General features: G+C 37.1%; 1 protein-coding gene across 3 annotated transcripts in view; it reads right to left on the bottom strand.

Annotated features, from left to right (window-relative positions):
* LOC149534168 (uncharacterized) overlaps window positions 1-23,759 on the bottom strand; it is a 119,690-nt gene that overhangs the window by 38,933 nt on the left and 56,998 nt on the right. For all 3 annotated transcript variants that reach the window (XM_089805375.1, XM_089805377.1, XM_089805376.1), the window contains exons 6-8: window positions 18,683-18,735; window positions 18,110-18,352; window positions 14,847-14,893 (exon numbers count right to left, since the gene is read on the bottom strand). In XM_089805375.1, coding sequence (XP_089661501.1) covers window positions 14,847-14,893; window positions 18,110-18,352; window positions 18,683-18,735 — 343 coding nt within the window. The remainder of the gene's footprint in view (window positions 1-14,846; window positions 14,894-18,109; window positions 18,353-18,682; window positions 18,736-23,759) is intronic.

The raw sequence follows: 23,759 nt of genomic DNA, 5'->3' as shown, positions 1-23,759 counted from the left end.
GCTGCAAAAGATGGCGACCATAACCAAAAATCGTTCCAAAAGCATCATCTAAAGTATGTTGAAGTCCCAAAGTAGTCAAATTAATCTCGGTGGACCAGGTGGAATCTGAGCTACGGTCATAGAGCGGAGTTTGGAGTTGTCTGGTCCTTGCATTGAAATCCCCGAGAATCATGATGTCTCCAAAAGCGGCAAGCTGAGAAACACTCTCGCTAAGGTCAATAAAAGGGTCCCCGTCCTCATTACCATGTATAGCATAGTAGAATGAAGCAGGTGGAAAATAACAAACAGCAATAAAGAAGTCTTTTTGACGCTAACTCTTATGATCAATGCGGACCCACAAAAACCTAGCAAATGTATCAAAGTGTACAATAGAAGTACGGCTGAGAATATCATCTCTAACCAAGCAAGCCACACCACCAGATCCACAGACTCCACTAGAAGCACAAACTTCCTCTCTATAGACAGGTAACCATTGATAACCTATAAACGCTAGAAGAGGATGCACAGGACTCTCGTGAGTCTCAGTAATGACAAGTATATCCACAAACCCCACAGCATCACACAAAAGACCAGGTAATGACCATAAAAAGCCATTATCATTCCAACAATTAACAAGAAGGGAGCAAGTGGGGGTCTCCCTCTTGTCCGACTGTTGGTGGAACCGTCATTTGGTCTTAGAGACCTATCTCTCTTCCGATCCACTAGGGGAGAATCCCGAATAACTGCTTTGAGATTTCTAATAATTGCCCATTTAATTGCTTGTCTAGCCTCTGCCACAACTCCACAAGCCTGTTTCAGTTCTGCAACCTAAGCCTTCGTGAGATCTTCATCTAGGAAGATTTTAGAAGGAAGAGAAAACAACTTCCTCTTAGCTCTGAGAGCCCAGAGTCTGTCTGCAAATGTGAAATACGAAATAAAAAGGACTTCGCCATGACCAACCCAGCACTTATCCAAGGTGATATCGGAGAGATCAAGCTATTCGCAAAGGAAAGAGCATCTAGTAGAGAGAGGATCAGATGTAGGAGGGAGCCCACGAACCCGAAGATTGAGCTCATGAACCAGCCTCACATGCTCATCTTCAATCTTCCCTTGAACCATCTTGTCAAAAGAAGCTAGAGGCATACTGACTGTGTTATTGCAAAGAGAGGCCTAGGACTTAACTTTCTGTTCGATTTTGGAGATAAGAGGAGAGTGCTTTGCTGCTATAACTGATTGTTCCTCTTTGATGGTATCCAACCCCTCAAGTTGCGTGATAATGGACTGAATATTGTATTGCAGACTTGTTGTCTCGGAGGTGAAAGTATCAGAAAAGCCTTGAAGCAGAGACGAGTTGGACCTTGTGGTATTCTTGAGCTCTGAAATAGTATCAGTCAATGTGATAACTATTTTTAAATGCAAGTTATCCACCTCCACCTTGGAAATCCTATCGCAAAGCCGCTAATAGGTCAGATGTGGACCTTGTGATGAGTAGTCCCCCATATCAAACATGTTTGGAACACAACAAGACAAGAGATCACACGCCAAGTGCAAGTGTATAAAGAAGAACCCGTCAACCCAATCCAATATCCAAGAATAAATGGGGAGGAAGCAATCATGGAAAAGATCCCAGCATGAAGAATCAAACCCGGCAGGAAGCGCGGAGACCACCAGTGAAAAGAAGAGGCGCTAGAAGGAAGAGGGTCAATCACAGACATAGCCCAACACAGCACAACAATCACCCGTAATCTGATGCAGGAGCATCCAATGGTGTAAGGGCAATCCCATATCACCCAAAAAATATGCTTAGTGTTAGTTCCCATTTAATGTGTCTTTATTCCTGGATACCCATTTGGGTCGAATGGAGATTCCAACTCTCATAGTTCTACTATTAGTTTTCTGGGTTAGAGTTTTTCAGCACCTTGGAATACATGCCAATGCAGAAAATATGTTATTTTGTAATTGAGCCATAATTATGATGAGTTAGAGGGTGTAAGTTGGAGGGATGATTATACTTGAAATTTAAAGACTCCCAAAAAAGAATCAAGTCAAAAGGCTTTACAGTTTGAAAGTTATTGCAGTTTTAGGTTGCCTAGAGACTTCCTAAGAATGCTTCAAAATCAGATTTGAGGCACTAAACGGCCTCGTATGGGCCCAAAAAAATGGGGGACGAGCAAAGCTAGTTCATATGGCTATAGAGCGCTTGGAGAGCTTTCCGGAAATGTAAATGGTTCGTCAATCAAAGTCCCGAATCAAAATTTATGCCTCCCAGAAATTGGACTACCATTTCTGGATTCTTCTAATTTCACACCAACTTCTAACGCGTTTTCTAGAACCTTTTGTTTTGGCGATGGGTGTCAAATGACATATTCTAAAATGTATTCCTAACCCTAAATATAATTTGGGTTACTTAAGGTCATTTCTAGCATTGTAAACACAGTGTTGGTGGAGTTTGGAAGAAGGTACTGTGAGGAGGGGTTTTTTCTCTAGAATCAAACAACATTATAAGCCCCTAGGGCACGTCATTGAGTCTGTATTCATTGTACTGAATGTAATAGCATATCACTTTTGATAATAATATTCTCAGTTTCCTATTGTGTTCATTTTGTCTTGGGTTGTGCCCTCATCAAGTGGTATTAGAGCATACCTTCATCAGTGGTATCAAAGCGGGTTTTCCTGAGTGTGTAAACAGAGAGCCGACTGTGAAGCAGTTTGCACCAAGACTGTGTGGTTGTGGGTTTTGATATAGCAAAAAGATGCCTCCAAGAAGGGAGCGTGGGGGAAGAGCCAAAGTTGTTCCTCCTAAGGTTAGAGCCCTCAAAGGACAAGTTCAGGCATTGCAAGAGGAGATCCGTAGAGGGATGAATATTGTCGTAGGCAATGGAAGTGAGGAGGAAAATGAAGAAGGAAATATTGTGCAGGGAGGGGAAGGAGATGTAGAAGTCCTAAACCAGGCAGAGGAAAAGCTTTTTAGGGCCATTGCCAAGCAGAGAAAAAGACCTAAAATTGACGTTGGCATGTTTTCGGGAAGTCTAAACCCGGATGAGTTGATTGACTGGATCAATGAGCTAGGGGAATATTTTGAGTATGAGGATATCGGGGACCCTGATAGGGTTAAGTTTGCGAAGGCCATGCCAAAATCTAGTGGCAAGAGATTCGGTTGGAAAGAAATAGGAGAGAAAAGGAGAAAATCGCAAGATGGGATCACATGATGGACAAACTAAAGAAGCAGTTCATTCCCGGTGATTATGAGCTTGATTTGTTCAAGAAGATGCAAGGGTTAAAGCAAGCAGAAAAATCTGTCCAAGAATACATAGAGGAGTTTTATTGAGTCCTTATTAGGGCCGGTCATGCGGAAGCAAACAAGGAGAAGATTGCCTGTTACCTTAATGGGTTAAGACCTAGCATTTAGGAGTTAAGTCTGGTTAGAATGACTAGCATTGAAGAGGCATACCAGTTTGCCTTGCGAGTTGAAGAGAAGTTAAACGAAAAGTTTGATGGAAGGCAAAGAGGGCGCAATCAAGGAGGAAGGGGCGGTGGCAGGTCATTTGGAGGCCAAAATGAGAACCAGAAGAAAAATGAAGATGTGGGTACCAACCAAAACTAGGGGAATGATGGTTTCAACAATTCGTGATCAAAACTTTGGAGATCAGAGAGGAAGAGGTAGAGGACGTGGACAAGGTTCAGGAAGAGGAGGCTTCTATCGTACCTATTTTCACTACAATGAAGAAGGTCATCGTGCCTACAAATGCCCTCAACGCCAAAGAAGGATAGATAGGAGAGTTGATGATCAAGCAAGGGTTCCTCATGTAGATGATGATGCATAGTCATCGCATTCAAAGGATGTAGAAAGAGGAGAAGTTTTGGTTAATGAAAGGGTCTTGCTGAGCAGTGAGACTGAACCTAGACAAAGGAGTTTTTTTTGTACTAGCTGCAAATGTGAGGGTAAATGTTGTGATGTGATTGTTGATGGTGGGAGCACTAACAACTTGGTGTCAGAGGAGATGGTCTCAAAGCTAAATCTCAAGAGGGAGAAACACCCTCATCTCTATCGAATTGCTTGGGTGTAGGATGATCATAAGGTCCTAGTTAGTGAGCAATGTTTGGTAAAGTTCAAGATTGGGAGTTACCATGACGAGACACTCTATGACATCATCCCAATGGATGTTTTCCATTTATTGTTAGGAAGGCCGTGGTAGTCTGATAGGCATGCTATACATGATGGTCATGCAAATGCATGCTCTCTGACAAAGGATGGAGTTCGCCACAAATTGAAGCCCTTGATAAAGGAGGGTGAAAAAGTATACAATAGTGCTAGGGTATGTCTTGTTCATGGAAGAAAATTTCTGGATGGCATGAAACATCAGCATATGTGTTATGCTTTAATTCCTAGAAAGGATAAGGCAGGTAGTAGTGAAGTTCCACTTGAAGTTTCAGGACTATTAAGTGAGTATGGAGATGTCATCTCTGATAATGTTCCAGAAGGGTTGCTGCCAATAAGGCAAATCAGTCATCAAATAGATTTAGTCCCTGGAGCTAGTTTGCCTAACAAGACTGCTCATAGGCTAACTCCTACTGACACTAAGGAGATAAACAGACAAGTTCAGGAGCTGTTGAGGAAAGGTTTGATTCGAGAGAGCCTGAGTCCATGTGCAGTACCTGCAATGTTAGCACCAAAGAAGGATGGAGAGTGGACAATGTGTACAGACTCTCAAGCTATAAATAAAATAACCATCAAGTACCAATTTCCTTTGCCAAGAATGGATGATCTTATGGACTGCTTGAGTGGAGCTCAGTACTTCACAAAGATAGATCTCAAGAGTGGCTATCACCAAATATGGATATGAGAGGGAGATGAGTGGAAGATTGCATTCAAGATCAAGGAGGGTCTATATCAGTCGTTAGTCGTGCTCTTTGGACTAACCAACGCGCCAAGCACCTTCATGCGGCTTATGAATGAGATACTAAAGAAATTTTTGGGAAAATTTGTTATTGTTTATCTGGATGATATTTTGATTTTCAGTAAGTCTTTGGAGGAACATTTAATGCACATTTGTAATGTCCTTGAAAGATTGAGGGAAGAGAAATTGTTGATTAATTTAAAGAAAAGTAGCTCTGTCAAAAGGGAGTTAGTCTATTTGGGTTTGTTGTATCAGTTGAAGGTCTCAAAATGGTCCCAAAGAAGGTGAAAGTCATCTTGGAATGGCCTACTTCAAGGCTTGCCACTGAGGTGAGGTCATTCCATGGTCTAGCTAGTTTTTACAGGAAGTTCATTAGGAATTTCAATAGTATATGTGCACCCCTAACTGAAACAATGAGGGGGGGCAGAAAAGAGTTCAAGTGGTCTACAAGAGCTGCAAGGAGTTTTGAATTGCTCAAGAAGAAGAAGACAGAGCAACCTGTGTTGGCACTTCCTGATTTCAACAAAATGTTCCAAGTGGATTACGATGCTAGTACCAGTGCTATTGGGGCTGTGTTGAGCCAAGAAGGTAAGCCTATTGCCTATTTTAGTGAAAAATTGAATGATGCAAAGAAGAAGTATGCGATTTATGATTAGGAGTTCTATGCAATAATTCAAGCCTTAAAGAAATGGAGGCATTATTTGTTTCCAAAAGAATTTGTCTTGTATACTGATCATCAAGCATTGCAGTACCTAAATAGCTAAGGTAAATTGAATCAGAGACATTTGAAATGGGTAGAGTTCATGCAAAGCTATAAATTTGTATTGAAACATAGAAGCAGAAGGTCTAATAGGGTTGCAGATGCATTAAGTAGGAGACAATTGTTGCTGACAAAAATGCGTGTTGAAGTGATTGGGTTTGATGAACTCAAGAATCTGTACCCTGAGGATCTTGACTTTGTAGAGGCTTGGAAGGTTTGTAAAGAACTTGTTACTCTAGACAGAACCAGGTGGTTAGATTACATGATCCAGGATGGTATGTTGTTTAAAAGAAGTCAATTGTGTATTCCAAGGAGTTCCATGAGGGAGAACTTGATCAAGGAGAAACACAGTGGAGGGATGGCAGGACACTTTGGTCGAGATAAGGCCATTTCCATTATTAGTGAACATTACTTTTGGCCTCAACTATCGCAGGATGTGAAGAAGTTTGTGAAAAGTTGCCAAGTACGTCAAACAGCCAAAGGATTTAGTCAAAATACTAAACTTTATCAACCATTGCCTGTTCCATCGAAACCTTGGGAGGACATAAGTATGGATTTTGTTCTTGGGTTGTCGAGGACACAAAGGGGTAATGACTCAGTATTTTTGGTGGTTGATGGGTTCTCCAAGATGGCACATTTCATTCCATGCCACAAAACGCATGATGCAATGCATATTGCAGATTTTTTTTCAGAGAGGTGATGAGGCTACATGGTCTCCCAAAAAATATTGTTTATGACAGAGATACTAAATTTGTTGGGTATTTCTAGAGGACTTTGTGGAAGAAGTTGAAGACAGAATTAAAGTTCAGTTTTGCACATCATCTGCAACTAATGGACAAACAAAAGTAGTGAATAGAAGTTTGGGCAATTTGCTGAGGTGTTTAGTAGGAGATAAGCCCAAGGGATGGGATTTCTACCACAAGCAGAATTTTCTTACAATAGTTCTGTGAATAGGAGTACTAGTAGATCACCATTCCAAATTGTGTATGAGAGTAGTCCAAGGACCACACCAGAGCTGAGGAAGATGGAGCAAGGAGAGAGGACAAGTGCTGATGCAAAAGACTTTGCTGAACATGTCAAGAACCTACATGAGGAGGTATGTGCACATATTACCAAGATGAACCTGCAATATAAGAGTAGAGTAGATCATAAGAGGAGACCTAAGGAGTTCCAAGTTGGGGATCTGGTTATGATATACTTGAGTAAGGAACGATTTCTAGTGGGTACCTACAACAAGCTAAAGATGAAGAAATTTGGCACCTGCAAAATTTTGAAGAAACATGATTCAGGAAATGCATGAGGTGGAGTTACCAAATGGGATTCACATTTCTCCTATTTTCAATATTGCAAACTTAGCAGAAAATCATGATGATGGTGCAGAGGAGTTGATGTTGGAGCCATGTCCAATTCCTACTTCTGAGAAGGAAGAGATTGAAGTAATTCTAGAGAGTCGTGTGGGCCAGAGTACCAGAAATAGGCAATATGAAGAATACCTAGTGAAGTGGAAAGGACGACCTGTGGAAGATTCAACTTGGGTATCAACAACAGAGGTTGCCCATTTGGGTTTTCCTGTACCAGCTATAAAGTAACAAGGTCACTTTTCAACCTACCCTGGGTGTCTGATGCAGAAGTATCCAGTGGTGTAAGGGCAATCCTATATCACCCAAAAAATATGCTTAGTGTTAGTTTCTGTTTAATGTGTCTTTATTTCTGGATACCCATTTGGGTCAAATAGAGATTCCAACTCTCATAGTTCCGCTATTGGTTTTCTGGGCTAGAGTTTTTCAATACCTTGGGATACATGCCAATGCAGAAAATATGTTATTTTGTAATTGAGCCACAATTATGATGAGTTAGAGGATGTAAGTTGGAGGAATGATTATACTTGTAATTTAAAGCACTCCAAAAAAATGTTAGATTGCGGTGACTGATCAGGAAAGTATTGTAATTATTTTATCGGGATTTTGGGCCGACATGTAATTATTAATTATAACCCTAAAGCGGTTAAAATACTTGTATAAAAGGGCTTAGGGTTAGGGATTGTTTTCATAGGGGGTGTGATGCAAAATTGGTTCTTGCAGCGGTATTGAGTTGTAAGGGATTACGAATTGTAATCAGGTTGTAATCACTGGATCATAAAAAATATTGGACTTGTTGTTTGGTGGACGTAGCCCAGGGTTTGGGTGAACCACGTTAAATCTTGGTGCGTTGTGTTTTTTTCTGTGTGATCTATTATTTTTCTTGTTATTGGTTATATTTGCATGTAATTGTTACTTTTGTCCGTGGTATTATCCTAACAAGTGGTATCAGAGCCTAGTTGTTTTTCAGTTATCCTCTGTAGGAAAATTTCACGGTTGAGTGGGAGTCTCACGGTTGAGTGGGAGCAATGGCAGATGAGGGTAAGCTGAGGGTTGATAGGTTTAATGGGCAGAACTTCCAGTTATGGAAGATGCAAATGGAAGACTATCTGTATCAAAAGAATTTATGGAAGCCATTGGAAGGCAAAGCCAAGAATCAAGGATCTATGTCAAATGATGAATGGGATCTTTTGGACAGAAAGGCACTTGGAAACATTCGATTATGCCCAGCACCATCAGTAGGATTTAATATTACAAAAGCAAAGACAACAGAAAAATTGATGAAAACCCTAGTGAGACTGTATGAAAAGCCCTCCACTTCAAACAAGGTATTTCTCATGAAGCGTTTATTTAATATGAAAATGGCAGAAGGTGGATCTATTACAGATCATTTAAATGAGTTTAATACTATTACTAGTCAGTTATCTTCTATGGGTATCAATTTTGAAGAAGAAATTAGGGCTCTCTTGATTTTGTGTTCTTTGCCTGAAAGCTGGAATGGTTTGGTTATGGCTGTGAGTAATTTTGTTCCTGGATCTAGTACCCTAAAATATGATGATGTGATCGGTGTTATTTTGAGTGAGGAAACTCGTTGGAAAACTTCAAGTGGATCTACATCAGGAAGTGCTTTAAATGCACAAAGCAGGGGCAAAACGACTAAGAGAGGAAGTAATTCTAGAAATCATGGGAAATCAAGAGGAAAGTCAAAAGGGAGGAGGTCTCAATCAAGAGGACCAAACGATTGCTGGTACTATGGGAAACCAGGGCACAAACAAAAAGATTGTTGGAATCGAAAGAAAAATGAAGGAGATAAATCAAATGGAGACAAGGAGACAAATGTGGTAAGTAACAAATCCTTGGTATGAAGATTTGCAGAGATAGGAAAAATAGAACATTGACGCTATCTCAGGTTGATTATTTGGAGAAGGTTTTGCAAAGTTTCTCTATGGAGAATGCTAAAACTGTCAGCACACCTTTACCTGGTCAATTGAAGTTGACTAAGAAGATGTGTCTCAAGACACAAGAAGAGGAGGATAAGATGTCCAAGGTACCCTATGCTTAAGCTGTAGGAAGCTTGATGTATGCTATGGTATGTACTAGGCCAGATATTGCACATGCAGTGGAAGTTGTTAGCAGGTATATGAATCATCCACGAATTGAGCATTGGAATGCAGTCAAATGGATTCTCAGATATTTGAGAGGAACACCCAATAAGTGTCTACACTTTGGGGGCTCTACTACTGATTTACAAGGCTATGTTGACTCGGATTTGGCAGGGGATATTGATACTAGGCGGAGTACTATAAGTTACGTCTTTACTGTTGGTGGGGCAGCCATGAGCTGAGTCTCTAGGTTACAAAAGGTTAATGCTTTATCCACTACAGAGGCAGAGTATGTAGCTGCTACAGAGGCAACCAAGGAGATGATATGGCTTTAGTTCTTCTTGCAAGAATTGGGACATCCTCAGAAGGATAATTATTTGTTCACAGATAGCCAGAGTGTCATTCATCTTGCAAAGAATTCAGCTCTGCATTCAAAGACCAAACACATACAGTTGCAATACCATTTCATTCGATCAGTTTTGGAGGATGGACAGTTAAAGTTGGAGAAGATACATACAAATGACAATCCAACAGATATGTTAACAAAGGTAGTAACAAGACAAAAGCTGCACTCCTCTTCAGCTTCGGTTGGTCTTCTAGACTAAACATGCATACAAGAACAGCAGAGTCTAGGGTGGTTTGATCTAGTGGGAGCCTCATGGAGTAGATAAGTCTCCAAGTGGGAGATTGTTGTTTAGTGTGGAGCCTGATCAGTCCCCAAGTGGGAGATTGTTAGATTGTGGTGACTGATCAGGCCCTATTTTATCAGGATTTTGGGCCAACATGTAATGATTAATTATAACCCTAAAGTGGTTAAAATACTTGTATAAAAGGGATTAGGGTTAGGGATTGTTTTCATAGGGGGTGTGATACGAAATTGGTTCTTGTGGTGATATTGAACTGTAAGGGATTACAGATTGTAATTAGGTTGTAATCACTCAATCATAAAAAATATTGGACTTGCTATTCGACGGACATAGCCCAGGGTTTGGGTGAACCACGTTAAATCTTGGTGCCTTGTTTTTTTTTCTGTGTGATCTATTATTTTTCTTGTTAGTGGTTATATTTGCATGTAATTGTTACTTTTGTCCGTGGTATTATCTTAACAAAAAAGAATCGGGTCAAAAGGCTTTATGGTTTAAAAGTTATTGCAGTTTTAAGTTGCCTAGAGACCTCCTAAGAATGCTTCAAAGTCAGATTTGAGGCACTAAACGGCCTCATATGGGCCAAAAAAAGGGGGACAAGCAAAGCTTTCATGTAATGATGTTACACCATGTGATGGCTGTTTGGAAGAGGCTACAAGGGAGACTTTAATAAGCCTTGAAGCAAATCCACACAAGAGGCAGCAAAAAAGGACATCAAAGGCCATGTGTAATATCCTCCCCTGATTTGAACTTTGACTTGTAGAAATTTAACTTAAGGAATATTGTCAAACACTTTGTATGCAAACTCATAAAGCTGATTTCCTCAATAAATTGCTTTCCAATGAGTAGATTTACGAACAACTATGAAGTGACATTAAAATGCATAATACACATCATAACATTTTCACAAACACTTGGCACACATTCAACAGTATATGAAAAATCTGGAAACTCTTTCATTCTGCTGATAAAGGGTGATTTTTAAATGTAGATGTGCACTTACAGCTGCCTTAAAGGCTGCAACAACTATTCAGACTTGTATTCAACAATTATTATGCAAAGTATCAAAATTTGACAGAAGAAACCTGGATTTAGTTGCCGTAGTATTTTGCAGATGTAGTTGGCAGCCGTCCAAACTTCTAATCAGCCGGAAAAACAAGTAAACTTGATACCAACACTGTTCACGCCGTACTGTAGCAAACTATTGTTCATGCCGACTGTAGCAAAATACTGTTCATGCGGCACTATAGCAATAACTAACTTCAGATCTGCATCTCAAACCCTTGTAAATTTCTTTATGCGAACGCCCCAAATGAAACCCAGTGTGTTTCCTGAAGTGAAAACACCCTTGATCCTCCTGACTGTGTCTTCCAACAGCGAAGAGAATGCTAGCAAAGAGGGATTTCGTCCTCCAAGCCCGATAATCAGATATCCAGCAACATAACATTAATCTTCATCCAAGCATACAAAAAAAAAGCTCTTCCATTTCTTTTATAGTGTTCTCACAAGAGCTCAATCCTTCGTTTTCTCAATGTGGGATGAAACATAACTCCCTTTATGTACCTTATGTCTCCAATGAGTTATAAAAATAAAGGGAACTCTTTTAATTTAAATATTTCCCACAAACTATAGTCTATGCATTAATAAAGTTAAATATTTAAATTTAACTTTATAAAATGGCTTTATCAATGCATAACAAATCTTATCAATGATAAATAGGTTTTCCTGTCGATTTTAAACAATTACCATCGACATACCACTGTGACTGAATGTTCGGCCATGTCCAAGATGACTTACTATAAATAGTAAGTATGCCCAAAGTTGCCCCAGAACCCCTCAGAAAGACCTGCAACTGAAACTGTCTAGGCCAAATGGCCTCTAAGCCCCTTTAATGTCCTAGTTAGCCTACGAGACTGTGGGGAAATAGGCTAACGACAACATCATGCTATGAATGCTAGAAAGGGGACATTACACCATGGCAGCCCCAAAGCGAGATTTTAGTTCTACAAGGTCACAAACATATGGAGGGGGTTCTTCTTCGATTAGGCCATAGATACATCATACAATGATCAGGAATTGTGGGTGAACATATATCAACCCTTTGGGTTCAACATGGTGCTCAACCTGAATTACAAGGCACTGCATAGAACAAAGAGATGTATACAATGACAAGGGTGGCAGTTGCAAGTTTTTGGTACTATGACAGTATTCTCTTCAATGCTTTATGTAGTCCATATTGGGATCAATTAGTCATTGTAATGACTGTGTCTGGTAAGGGGTTCAAGCCCCCAACTCATTATGAGGTGAGTGGACTGTTGTATGAGGTCCAAAGCATTCATTAACTTGTGGAAGAGAAAACAAGAATTTGGGAATAGAGAGGCTGCACTATTATATCTGATGAGTGGACATATGGCAGGAATAGGATGCTCGTCAACTTTCTAGTTGCTTCAAAGGGACAATTAGCATTACTAAAATTAGTTGATGCCTCTAAGCAAGTGAAAAATGCAAAGAGTTTGTGCAACATGTTGGATGAGGTGGTGGTGGCAGTGAGAGTGATTAATGTCATCAAATTGTGACTAATAATGCAGTTGCATATGTGGCAACCAGTAGACTTCTGATGAATAGGCATCCCACATTATTTTGGAGCTCTTTTGACTTGCTCCTTGAGGACCTACAGAAACTTAGTTGGGTGGAGAAGGTGGTTGGAGATGGAAGGAATATCACAAAGTACATCTACAACCACAAATGAGTCCTAACTCGTAAGAGAGAGTACATCGATGGTAAGGATCTCATGTGATCAAGGGTCAAATGCTTTACTACTACTTTTGTCACCTTGCAAAGCATATTAGCCACATTGCCCAACTTGAGGCTATTGTTTGCGAGTGAGAAATGGTTGGAGAGTCCTGATGCCAAGAAGCTTAAAGCAAAGAAGATTGTGCAAGTTTTGTTTGATATTAGATTTGGCAAACTAATGGAGATCATCAACCTAAGTTTTCAAACCTTGATTGATGATTTATTATTTAATTTTCAAATATTGTAATTTGTTGATTTTGTATAATGTTTTATGTCCAACTGTCAGAACCGTTGGTGAGGGTTCTACAATGGTAGATTGGAATAAATACACCATATATGAGGCCATGGATAGGGCCAAAGAGGCCATTTAACACTTGTATAGGTCAAATGAGACTAGATATAGACCCATATGGAAGATAATCGATTGTAGGTGGAACCAACAACACCACCAACATATTCATATTGTTGCCTACTACTTGAACCCCAAGTTTTACTTCTCCAACACTTTTAGAGCAGATGCAGAGGTTCAAGTTAGCATGGACATGTATTCGAAGATTGGTTGTTGATTTGGACCTTCGAAATCTCGTACTTGATAAATTACATAGCTACAAGAGGGAAGATAGACCATATTTTCTTCACCTAATTGTAGATGTAGGAGATACACCTTACAGCTAGATAAACAGGATCATGTTTTTTGTTTTATTATACCATTTATTTCACTAATTAAGTATATTGGCATCTTCACCATATTATCAACGGACATTTTTATACTTGTAGTGTTGTGATGGGAAGATTATGGTGCCACAAAACCTAATGTTCAAAAGCTTGCCATCCAAATATTATTCCAGCCTTGTAGTGTTGTGAGCAAAACTGGAGTTTTTACAAGAACATGCAGAAAAAGAAACACAATAGGTTGTCTCACAAGCACTTGAATGACTTGGTTTATGTGTGGTACAACCTTCAATTGCACGAAAAGAAGGTGCAAAGGAAGGCTTCATACGAAGCACTTGGATTGGATGAGATTGATACATGAGTATTCATTGATACTGAAACTTGAACTTAATATGTATTCAGAAGTTGTAGTTCCATGGAGTTTTGACTTCTTTATGTGATAAACATAGTTTTATTCAGATGTCACACTTGTTTTTTGGTATATGATTCTATGTTAATCTATTAAGTTCTAACTTCTAATTGATATCTATTTAACTCCAAACATCAATTAATATATGGTAGATATCCCAAATCAGTATATGTTCTAGAAATTTGGTGTATATGTGTGTGCTTTTAAAAATATTTTATGATATTATATATTTTCAAATGTTTGATAAAAGTGTGATTCGAGTTTTTGAAAAAAATTGGGCCGGCAGAGATATCGCCAAGTCCGAGTTTTCCAACCTTGATCCCAATATAAGCATACATGAGTCAGCTCAAAGAACTCAGAAAACTGGCAGCAGCACAAGCCTTAACAAATATTTTTTCCTCCCCAAATTTATCTGTATCAAGTAACCTTGACAGGATTTAAAAATAATATTAATAGTTGGAAATAAGATCACTACAATAGGTTGATATTGGGTGACTTGTCAAGACTCACAATACAAATTGAGAAACTGCTCGTAAAAAGTCCTAAAAATAACATATGAATCCATCCTCAAGTCATGAGATATTTCTAATGGATGCATCCCAAATAATCAATATGCATTACACATTATCGATATTATTATAATCAATTTATAAGAAGTATAATAGATTATTAAAAGATATTTGAACTCGTAAATGATAATGGCATACAAAGAAAAGAGGACAATTTAATACATCCAATTTTTATTTACACTGCAAGATACCCTAGACCTAAGTCACAAGGTTTGAATTTGAATTCAGTTTGTCTATCAGAAAATTCAGATTAAATTCAGCAAGAATAAAAATTTGAAAATAAAAGATGACATTAAATTTACATTATTTAAATTTATTTATTTTTTAATAAAAGTATTATATCCACAAAATTATCAAAATAATTTTACATTGCTCAATAATTTAACTAAATAAATCAATATTATTTTTTTCAAATGAAATAAAATTTTATTGAATATCATAAAATTTGGATGAAGTTCGGAAAGGGTAAAAATTTGCTGAAATTCAACGTATATTGTCACTTGGCCCTAGACAACTGCAAATACAAATAAACTATTTTAAATAATATATAAAAAACCTAAACCACGGTTAGTTCATTTCATTGATTTTGATTCATGCATTCATTATTTTCTTTATTACAGAAAATTCACATTGCTAACCAGCTTTCCACATAGAAACGTTACCTATAATTCTTAATGTTGACTTCAGCAAGCCAAGTTGTTAAGTATACCTGCCAATAAGAGACTTGTGTTATGAACATAAACAATCAACTATCAGTAAAAGCAGTAACAATGAATAAGAAAATAAAACAGGTTCTTATAATCCATATAAACGTCGGGTAGTAAATTGTGCTTTGCTTTATGTGCAAATAGCAAATAATTCTAAGCATTTGTGTGGAGTGGAATATAACAAAATTGTTCTGGTAGTTGATGTGTTGAACTCAGCACAAAAAATAAGTACAGAATTGACCAAATTACAAAGGTAAAATTCACCAAACCAATTGATAGTAAGAAATGACAACAACCTAATGCCTATTAACCACAAACACTATTCTAAAACCATCATACAAAAATCAAATAGAATGAACAAGGTTATTCTATTAATCAAGTTCCATTAAGTGGAAGACAATGAGTACATTTATAAGAAATTCAAGGGGAGAGCAGTGGAAAATCAGCCAATTGGAAATGTAACTACAAAATCCCTAAAAGAGGAAAGAGAAACTCCTATGGAAGAAAAAAAACACTTCTCACCTTATGACAATCTAAGACAATCATAAGTAAACTATACTAGGTGTAGGAAGATAATAATAAACAAAAGAAAATGAAAAAACAGATGCCACTACCCCAAGCTACATAGTAACCATAGAACATATGACAAATCTAACATTTTCCATTGTTCCAAAAAAAGGAAAAGGCTGTGTTGGAAAAAAATTTAGTTTCCATCGGGTTGGGTCAAACCCCAGCGTCAGTTGACTTTACTGCAGATGGTATTCGCAATTTCCAGGGTAGACAAATGGCTGGACAATGGGAAGTAACTGTGTATGTGTCTCCTTCCTTGACTTAAGAGTGGCATGTTGCTTTGTCTCCATCACCATTATACTCTCTTTAGCTTCACAGACCAAAAGTTTATTGCAAAAGTTTCAGATGTGTGATTGTAAAGCAATATCTGCACCCATAGATCAACTTATGTCCGATATCTTGCCTACATGTGAACTTCACGCAAGAAGTTATGGACAGCGAGAAACTATTTAAAGATATCACAGGTGATAAGTTTCAAGTTGTCACCACCAATTTGCTAAAATATCACAAGATATATCGTCGTCGTCTCGGCAATAAATTGACAACTTATAGGCCTGATATGGTCTAACAACCAATTTATAGAATTTCCAGGATTTTCTTGCTAGTATGATGGATATGGATATGATACAACTTCTTCTCACAAATAGTATGATGGATATGCATATGATACCTACAATACTTGTATGTCATCAACACACAGTCAATATAACCATCATGGACTATCTTGATATAATTTATTTCTCTGCTATTTTGCATATATATTTTCTTAATAGATTTTGTGGGATTATTATTACTCCAAAGCGATGTGCACGATGAATTGACCATATATATACATTCCTAATATGGTACTTGGATTCTCAAAGATACCTATGAGACAATGTTTTCTCACAAATAGGATGATGGATATGCATTTGATACCTAAGAGACAACTTATTCTCACAAATAGTATAATGGATATCCATGTGATACCTACAAATACTTGTAGTATGTCATCAACACACAGTCAATATAACCATCATGGACTATCTTAATATAATTTATTTTTCTCTGCTATTTTGTATATAATTTTCTTGATAGTTTTTTGAGGATTTTCATGAGTATTCCAAGGCTATAGATATGGCTCAGACTATGAGTAAACTATGATTTTTTTAGTTTGCTTTAGAGTTCAGACCATCAGACTGTGACTACCAATCATCAGCATTCCACATGAGGATGCAATTTTGTATCCTATTTGGATTTATATATACCTAGATCAGCTTGTTTGGTTTGTTTATTCATTTACTAACTCATTAGATGCATCTCCTTATTGAGTTTTGCAAAACAATGCATTTCCAATTAAATTTAAGCAATTTTATAAGTTCCCGATATGTTCCCGAGAAGTTCCCAACTTATCTCCGGTATTTGCCAATGTCTTTATTTCTCCCTCGATGATAAGTTGTCGATAACAATAAGTTGAACCATGTGACTACACCTATAGAGAAAGGGCTAAAACTTTCAGCCAAATCAGAGACGTCGATGGTGAATGAATCAGCATTCAGGCAGCCTCACCTATCTCATTGCCACTAGACCAGAGAACAATTATGCTGTGAGCTACATCTCTCACTTCATGATTGTCCCAAAAGCTAAACATTAGGTAGCATGTGCTAAGATATGTGAAGGGCACTCCTGATTTTGACATTCTATATAGCAGAAGCACAGATCCTCAGCTTGTTGGTTTCGCAAACTCAGACTGGGTAGGTTCTGTTGATGACAGACAACCTACTTCTTGGCATGTTTTCAGTTTCGGCAAAAGTGCAGTCCCATGGAAATGCAGTAGCTCTCCTCTAGCGAAGCTGAATATTGAGGTACATTTAAGGTAGCTTGACTTCGAAGGCTAGTTTCAGACATGCACATGCCTCAAGTAGGACTTACTCCCTTGTTCTGTGATAATCAGGGAGTTCTGAAGTTATCCAAAAATCCAAACTTTCATGAGCAAGCAAAGCATGTTGAGCTTCATTGTCATCTCATCTGCAAGCTTGTCGAACATGGATTAGTCGTGTTGCAGTATGTCCCCATTGAGGACCAAACTGTAAATGTACTCACCATGGCTCTCAGTCCAGAAAGGTTTCCCAAGTTTTGGGGACAACTTCGTGTAGTCAATAGAATGACCATTAAGGGACAGTATTAGAATATTTTAGTACCTTAGACTTTTGCTGTTTTTTTCTCTTAGAACCTTTTGCTAATTTTAGCCAGCATTTTATATTCTTTAGTTGATGATCATTTAGATGTTGCTTTTCCTATTTTAGTTAAGTGAAGACTTTAGCTTCAGTTTGAACTTGAAGCTCTTGTAAATTGCTACATATACCATACTCTTGTTGCTTACACCATGTCATACTTCCAAATGAGAACCTCTTGTACCCAACAGACATTTTTGCTCAGCCAATTTTTGCTTTTAGAATTAGACTAGCTTTCTAGTTTTCTGTAATATGCCTAATAACTGATGAAATTTTCTTAGAAAGTAAAAAATTAAACCAAACATATTAAGAGTAAAAACAATATATTAAAGTTTCCTGAACATCTCAAGTTCATATTCACTGATAATGTTTTATTACAGATTAAATACCACTATTTTGTATTCTATAATACAAAAAGGGTCGGATAAAATATACCTGCAAGACTTCCCTTTTTGGATGACCTTTTGAATGTCCAACTCCACACACTTTCTGATCCAATTCCAACCAATTTAATTGATAAGGCGATGTGCTACCATCTATTTGACCGAAATTGGTGAGTTTCTTCAAACTGTCTAACTCCCCAGAATAAATTTCATCACTCCAGTTCATTGCACTCATAGGATGCATTTCTTGAGCTTCATTAAAAACAATGGAATGAAACTCTACTACCAGCAGACGCTGCAAAAATTATCCAAACTAAGTCTTTAACACAGATCTCACTGCTTAATTAGAATGTGAGTGGTAAAACAATATTCCCAAAGAGAGAATCAAAAGATGATAACAGAAATCTCAGAGAATTTTATAAATGACTCGTGTCTTTTCCTTTATCATTCTGTTCTGGATAAAATTACATATGGTGAACACAAATCCATCCAACCACATTAACACAACAACCCCATGCAAAGAAAATTAAACTGAAATCTACTTCTACAAAAACAAGTGCAGAATATAAAGACAATCTAACATAATGAAACTATTAATGCATACATTGACACCATTTATAAGTACCTTAATCTTCAATTCTAACACGAACATTTCGACCAACTCCTCTCCCAAATTCTCTAAGAATCACCAAATTTTTAAAAAAATCAGCAAAGTATTATTTAAAACAACAATACCTAATTTAATTTCAGAAAAATAAAAATGGAAATAAACTGAGTAAAAGGAGGAACAAACCAAGAGTTGTGCAAATAATTGCATGAACATAAATTTTCAATTTTTAGTTTATCTCTAAGAGGGTATGTTACCCAAAAGATGGAAGATCAGATTATATAGGAGGAACTTTGAGATGATTCTAAAATATATAACTTTATAATTTGTGTACTTAAGATATATTCACTTGCGCTGATGAACGTCTCAGTTCACAAATCCACTTAGACGTACCTCAACTAATCAAACTCAATGTCTCAAACCATATCAGAACCATGGACTAAAAGAACTCCAACCAATGGCTTGAGCTTTGTTAAGCTGATATGTCTGAAAAACCATGTAACTCACAACATGGGTTCAAAATCAAGTGACCAAGAAGTGCATCATAATCTAATCGAGGCAAAAAATCAAGATTTTGCAGAGTGCTCAAGGCTTAAAAGAAATGTGCATAGACATGTCTTAAAATGTTCAAGAAACTCCAGTACAAGAACTTACAAACTTTTCTATTAGAGAAATGTGAGATACGCAAACAAAATGGCAAGTCCACCCTAAATTCTATAGCAGCATGTTGCTTCTGCAGGGACACTTTCAATTTCAACAAAATCAATTAGAGAGAATCTGAGGGACACCTCAGGCACATCTGAGTAAGTATTATCAGAAAATTACAAGACGGTGTGGCCCAACTGATAATAGTGGAATGGTCTCCTATACTTCAAGCTTTTCTACACCAATGAGGGTATCGCCTAAGATATTAAGGGACAATTAAAAATAATTAAGCAAAGGCAAGATCAAAGAGTTTAAGCATACCCTTTGCATAAACATAAACCTACATTTGTTACTTAATACCTTAATATGATGGTTTACTGGTGTTTTAAACCCAGGATAACTCAAAATAGCAGATTAAATATCATCGTAAAACCACAAATATGTGTTTAACGAACTTCTCCTAAGGTCATAAGTCATCTATGACCTTACAATGACTCATAAACCAGCAAAGGACCATTAACTACAAACATTAATTACTAGATTGAAAAATGGAAGCCTTCAAATTTTAATGGATGATGAGTTGCCTTTATGACAGATGCATTTCCATTGGTTAAAAAGCATCAAAAGATAAATACAATATTCAAGGAAATGGAACATCAAACAAAGACAAAAAACCTAGTAATCTGCAAATTAAACAAGACTTTATATTGGTGCACCACATACCTGATTTTTGGTGAAGTGAAGGAAACCCTTCTGCGTTGCTCCTCTTCTTTGCCTTAGTCCCCATATAGGGTCCTTGCAGCTATCCAATCTGAAATCCATCTTTCGGACCCTATTTTGGACTTCATGCCTTTTTCCTATCCATTTCAAGTGCCCTATTCCATAGCCTTTGGTGTCCAATTTTCATCCCTTTCGAGATATGATCAAGGTGAAAATCTGAGTTAACAAGTCATATTTATAGTGTTCCCTATTCTGTTTCCCTTCCCCCTTTTATCATCTTTGTTAGCCAATTAGGATAGGATAAGATGATTCCCCATTAATTGAGCTTTGACATAACCATCTCTTTTGTCACCAAGCCCCTTGTCATAACATCCCATCTGCCAGTAAGTGACTATTGCTAAGACCTAGCAGTTTGAAGCCTTGGGGAGATTGTGAAATCTCCTTTGAAGCGAGGATCATTCCTTAAAAATAAAAGTGTCAAATTTCATGGCGTATTGTGACCCATCGCTTTCCTCATATATATGTAAAATACATGTTCACATGTGGTAGTTAAATTCATTGAAGAATTACACCGAAAACCAAAGGCTAATCAAAATACAAGAGAAGTCAGCAAATGTGACCAATGTATACTGGTGTAGGTGGTCAAGTAGCTTCTAACTGATTAGCTTATAGTGTCTTCGCATAGACCAAAACAAGCTAATCAATCTTGTCCCTGTCACCTCCAATGTTCCTTGGCAACCGCTTAAGTTTAAAAACGTCTCTAAAGAACAAGTCAGCCCCTTGTGCAACCTTGTACTCTGAAGATGTAGCATGAAAATGAGCCTGTTTAGAAAGCCTATCAACAACCACGTGGATACAATCCTTACCTTGCACTTTTGTGCAATGGCCCTGTCCTAGTCAAACTAATTGATTGAGTTATCCAAAAATTATTTTGATTTCTTAAAAATGACCTTAACTAATCAATGTAATTATAAAATAAAGTGAAAATAATAAAATAAGTCGCTTTATTAAATAAAGTTCTCCAATTACTAAGACAGCCTAATCGTCTAGATGTTTCTTGGACTCCTTTATAAGAGTTTTGCAATGTATTCAGCATGTCAAATGTTTTGAAATTAATATATGATTCATTTCATTTGAGTGAACTTTCGAACATGAAAACCTTTGGAGTTGAAAGTGTGAACGAAAACACATCCCTTCCTGTCAAGTGCCTGCAAAGGAGCAAGCACTATTGAAAAAATTTGTGAAGCCTACATTGGAGTCAGATTTTTAAAGGTTGTTTGACAAATGAAGTTATGAATCTATTTCTTACTTGGAAAAATAAGATTTTGTATTGTTGCATCTGCTTTCGATTAGCACAATAATATGGGACAGAGCTTGTTTATTTTCTGTTGATATGTTACAAGTTTGTTGCCTAAGCTTTTCTAAAAGGTTAACAATGATATTAAAGGTGGAGTCTTATTTGTAAGCAGGACAGTAGCACCATGAACAACTCATTTATGCCAATTATCAGTTGGTGGGAAAAATATATATATTCAGTGAAGTCTTTACTGAAGCTGAAGTTGGGAGCTATCGTGGTGGACAAAATTTGGTTATTATTTATGAGGTTCCATTTCTTAATTAAAATCAAAAGGCAGTGAAAGAAAGAAATGCAGAATTGGTGTGATGTTTCCTTGCATAAAAAATACATCAAATTCTAGAAGTAAACGGTCTTACTAGCCTATCCTGGTTCCTATCTAATGCCATTGTTGGCACTTATATTTAATGAGAGATATAAATTCTAAGCGTTGTGAAAATTATCTAACCGGCAAAAGTGATTGTCTCTAGAGATCATGTGGGTAACAATAACCCATATTTCTATGACTTTCTCAACCATAGTGTTGTTGAACAGAGAATATAAATATAATCGATAAAAGAAGACAGAAATTTATTGATAGACCTGGCTGGTTGAATACTCTGGAAGCATCCTCCTTAAATGCAGAGCTATATGTTGCTGAAAGAAAAATTTTGGAGTAGACTCTAGATGAACAATGGAGAATCAATTACATCTTATTTTTTAAGAATCTCAGAGTTAAAAGATCAACTTGCAACTATTGGAAACCAAGTAGATGACAAAGAACTTGGCATTATAGCTCTAAAAGGCCTAGCTCTATCTTGAGAAACATTCATTCGTGGACTAAGTTCTCGACCTGAACTTCCTAAATTTGAACAACTCAAAAATGAATGTATTCAAGAAGAGTCAAGGTTAATCTCTAGAGGAATAAGTTTAAATCAAGAGGGAGACATTCAAGCTCTTCAAGTAACTACTAACAATAAAAGAAAGAAAGGTAAATTCAAACGAAAGAGATTGGCCATACTCATAACTTCTCCCCAAAACGAAAGAAAATTCAAGCAGCCCTAGTAGAAGTCAAAAATGTAAAAGATGAAAACTTTGTGTTCTACCTTGCACTCTCAAGTGAATTAAACTTCGACAAAAACACATGGATTATAGATAGTGGAGCATCATATCATATAATAGGCTTTAGAGATAAAGTCCAAAGCTTTGAAGGATACTCCTCTAAAGAAGTAACTATTAAAGATAACTCTACACACCCTATAAAAGGTATTGGATCATGCTCAATAAAACTGAATTCAGGTATCATTCTTCAACTTAAGAATGTTTTATATGTACCTGGTATAAAAAGAAACTTGGTCTCCATCCCTGGCCTTGCAAACCAAGGGTATTGAATCACCCTCCAAAAAGATAAAGTACCATCTTGGCCAAAGAATTTCAATATCAAGAACGCTATATATATTGGATTCAAAAATGGAAGTTTATATAAACATTGTAATCATAAAAAATTAGCTCTAAATCATGAAGTATCAAACACAAATGAAATAAGGCATAGAAGACTACGTCATCTTCATTTTCGTGCCTTATCATCTATAGGAAAAATAGTAACAGGGTTACCTTGTCTTAAATCTGATCATTCTGACATTTGCAAAGGATGTGCCCTAGGTAAAAACACAAAAGGGTCCTTTCCCAAAACTAAACACAAATCAAATTATGTGCTTGAACTCATGCATACTGATCTATGTGGTCCTATGTTTGTATCTTCCCTAAGCGGATGTCTCTACTATGTCATTTTTATAGATGACTATTCTAAAAAGAACTTGGATTTACTTCCTTAAATGAAAGGAATCAACCAAAGTGCTATCCAAATTCTAAGAATTCAAAGCTCTAGTTGAAACCCAATCTGGACAGAAAATCAAAACCCTAAGATCAGACAATAGAGGTGAATACATCTCAAAAGTCTTTAAAGATTTTTGCATTTCTATTGGGATTAAGGAGTTTTTTGTACCATATAATCTTCAACAGAATGGAGTCGCAGAAAGGAAAGACAGAAGCATCATTCAATCAGCCAGAGCCATGATGGATGACCAAAATCTTCACACCTCATTCTAGGCTGAAGCCTCTAATACTGCAGTTTATATTCAAAACAAATGTCCTCATTCAATATTGGAAAATACAACTCCTGAAGAAGTATTTATAGGAAACAAACCAGATTTAAGCCACATAAGAATAGTCATATTCCTAAAGAAAAGAGAACCAAATTAGAACCATTTGGAAAGAAGGGCATATTCGTCGGATAAAGTGAATCAACCAAAGGTTATAGGATCTATATTCCTGGACAAAGAACCATTGAAATCAGTAGAGACGTAAAATTTGAAGAAGACATTGCCTTTAATCTCT

Source organism: Cupressus sempervirens, chromosome 10 (genome assembly GCF_028749045.1).
Source record: "Cupressus sempervirens isolate cs-2001-9-10 chromosome 10, ASM2874904v1, whole genome shotgun sequence".
NCBI classification, from domain to species: domain Eukaryota; kingdom Viridiplantae; phylum Streptophyta; class Pinopsida; order Cupressales; family Cupressaceae; genus Cupressus; species Cupressus sempervirens.
Note: the sequence above shows the minus strand (reverse complement) of the source record. Positions and strands in the feature narration are given on the sequence as shown.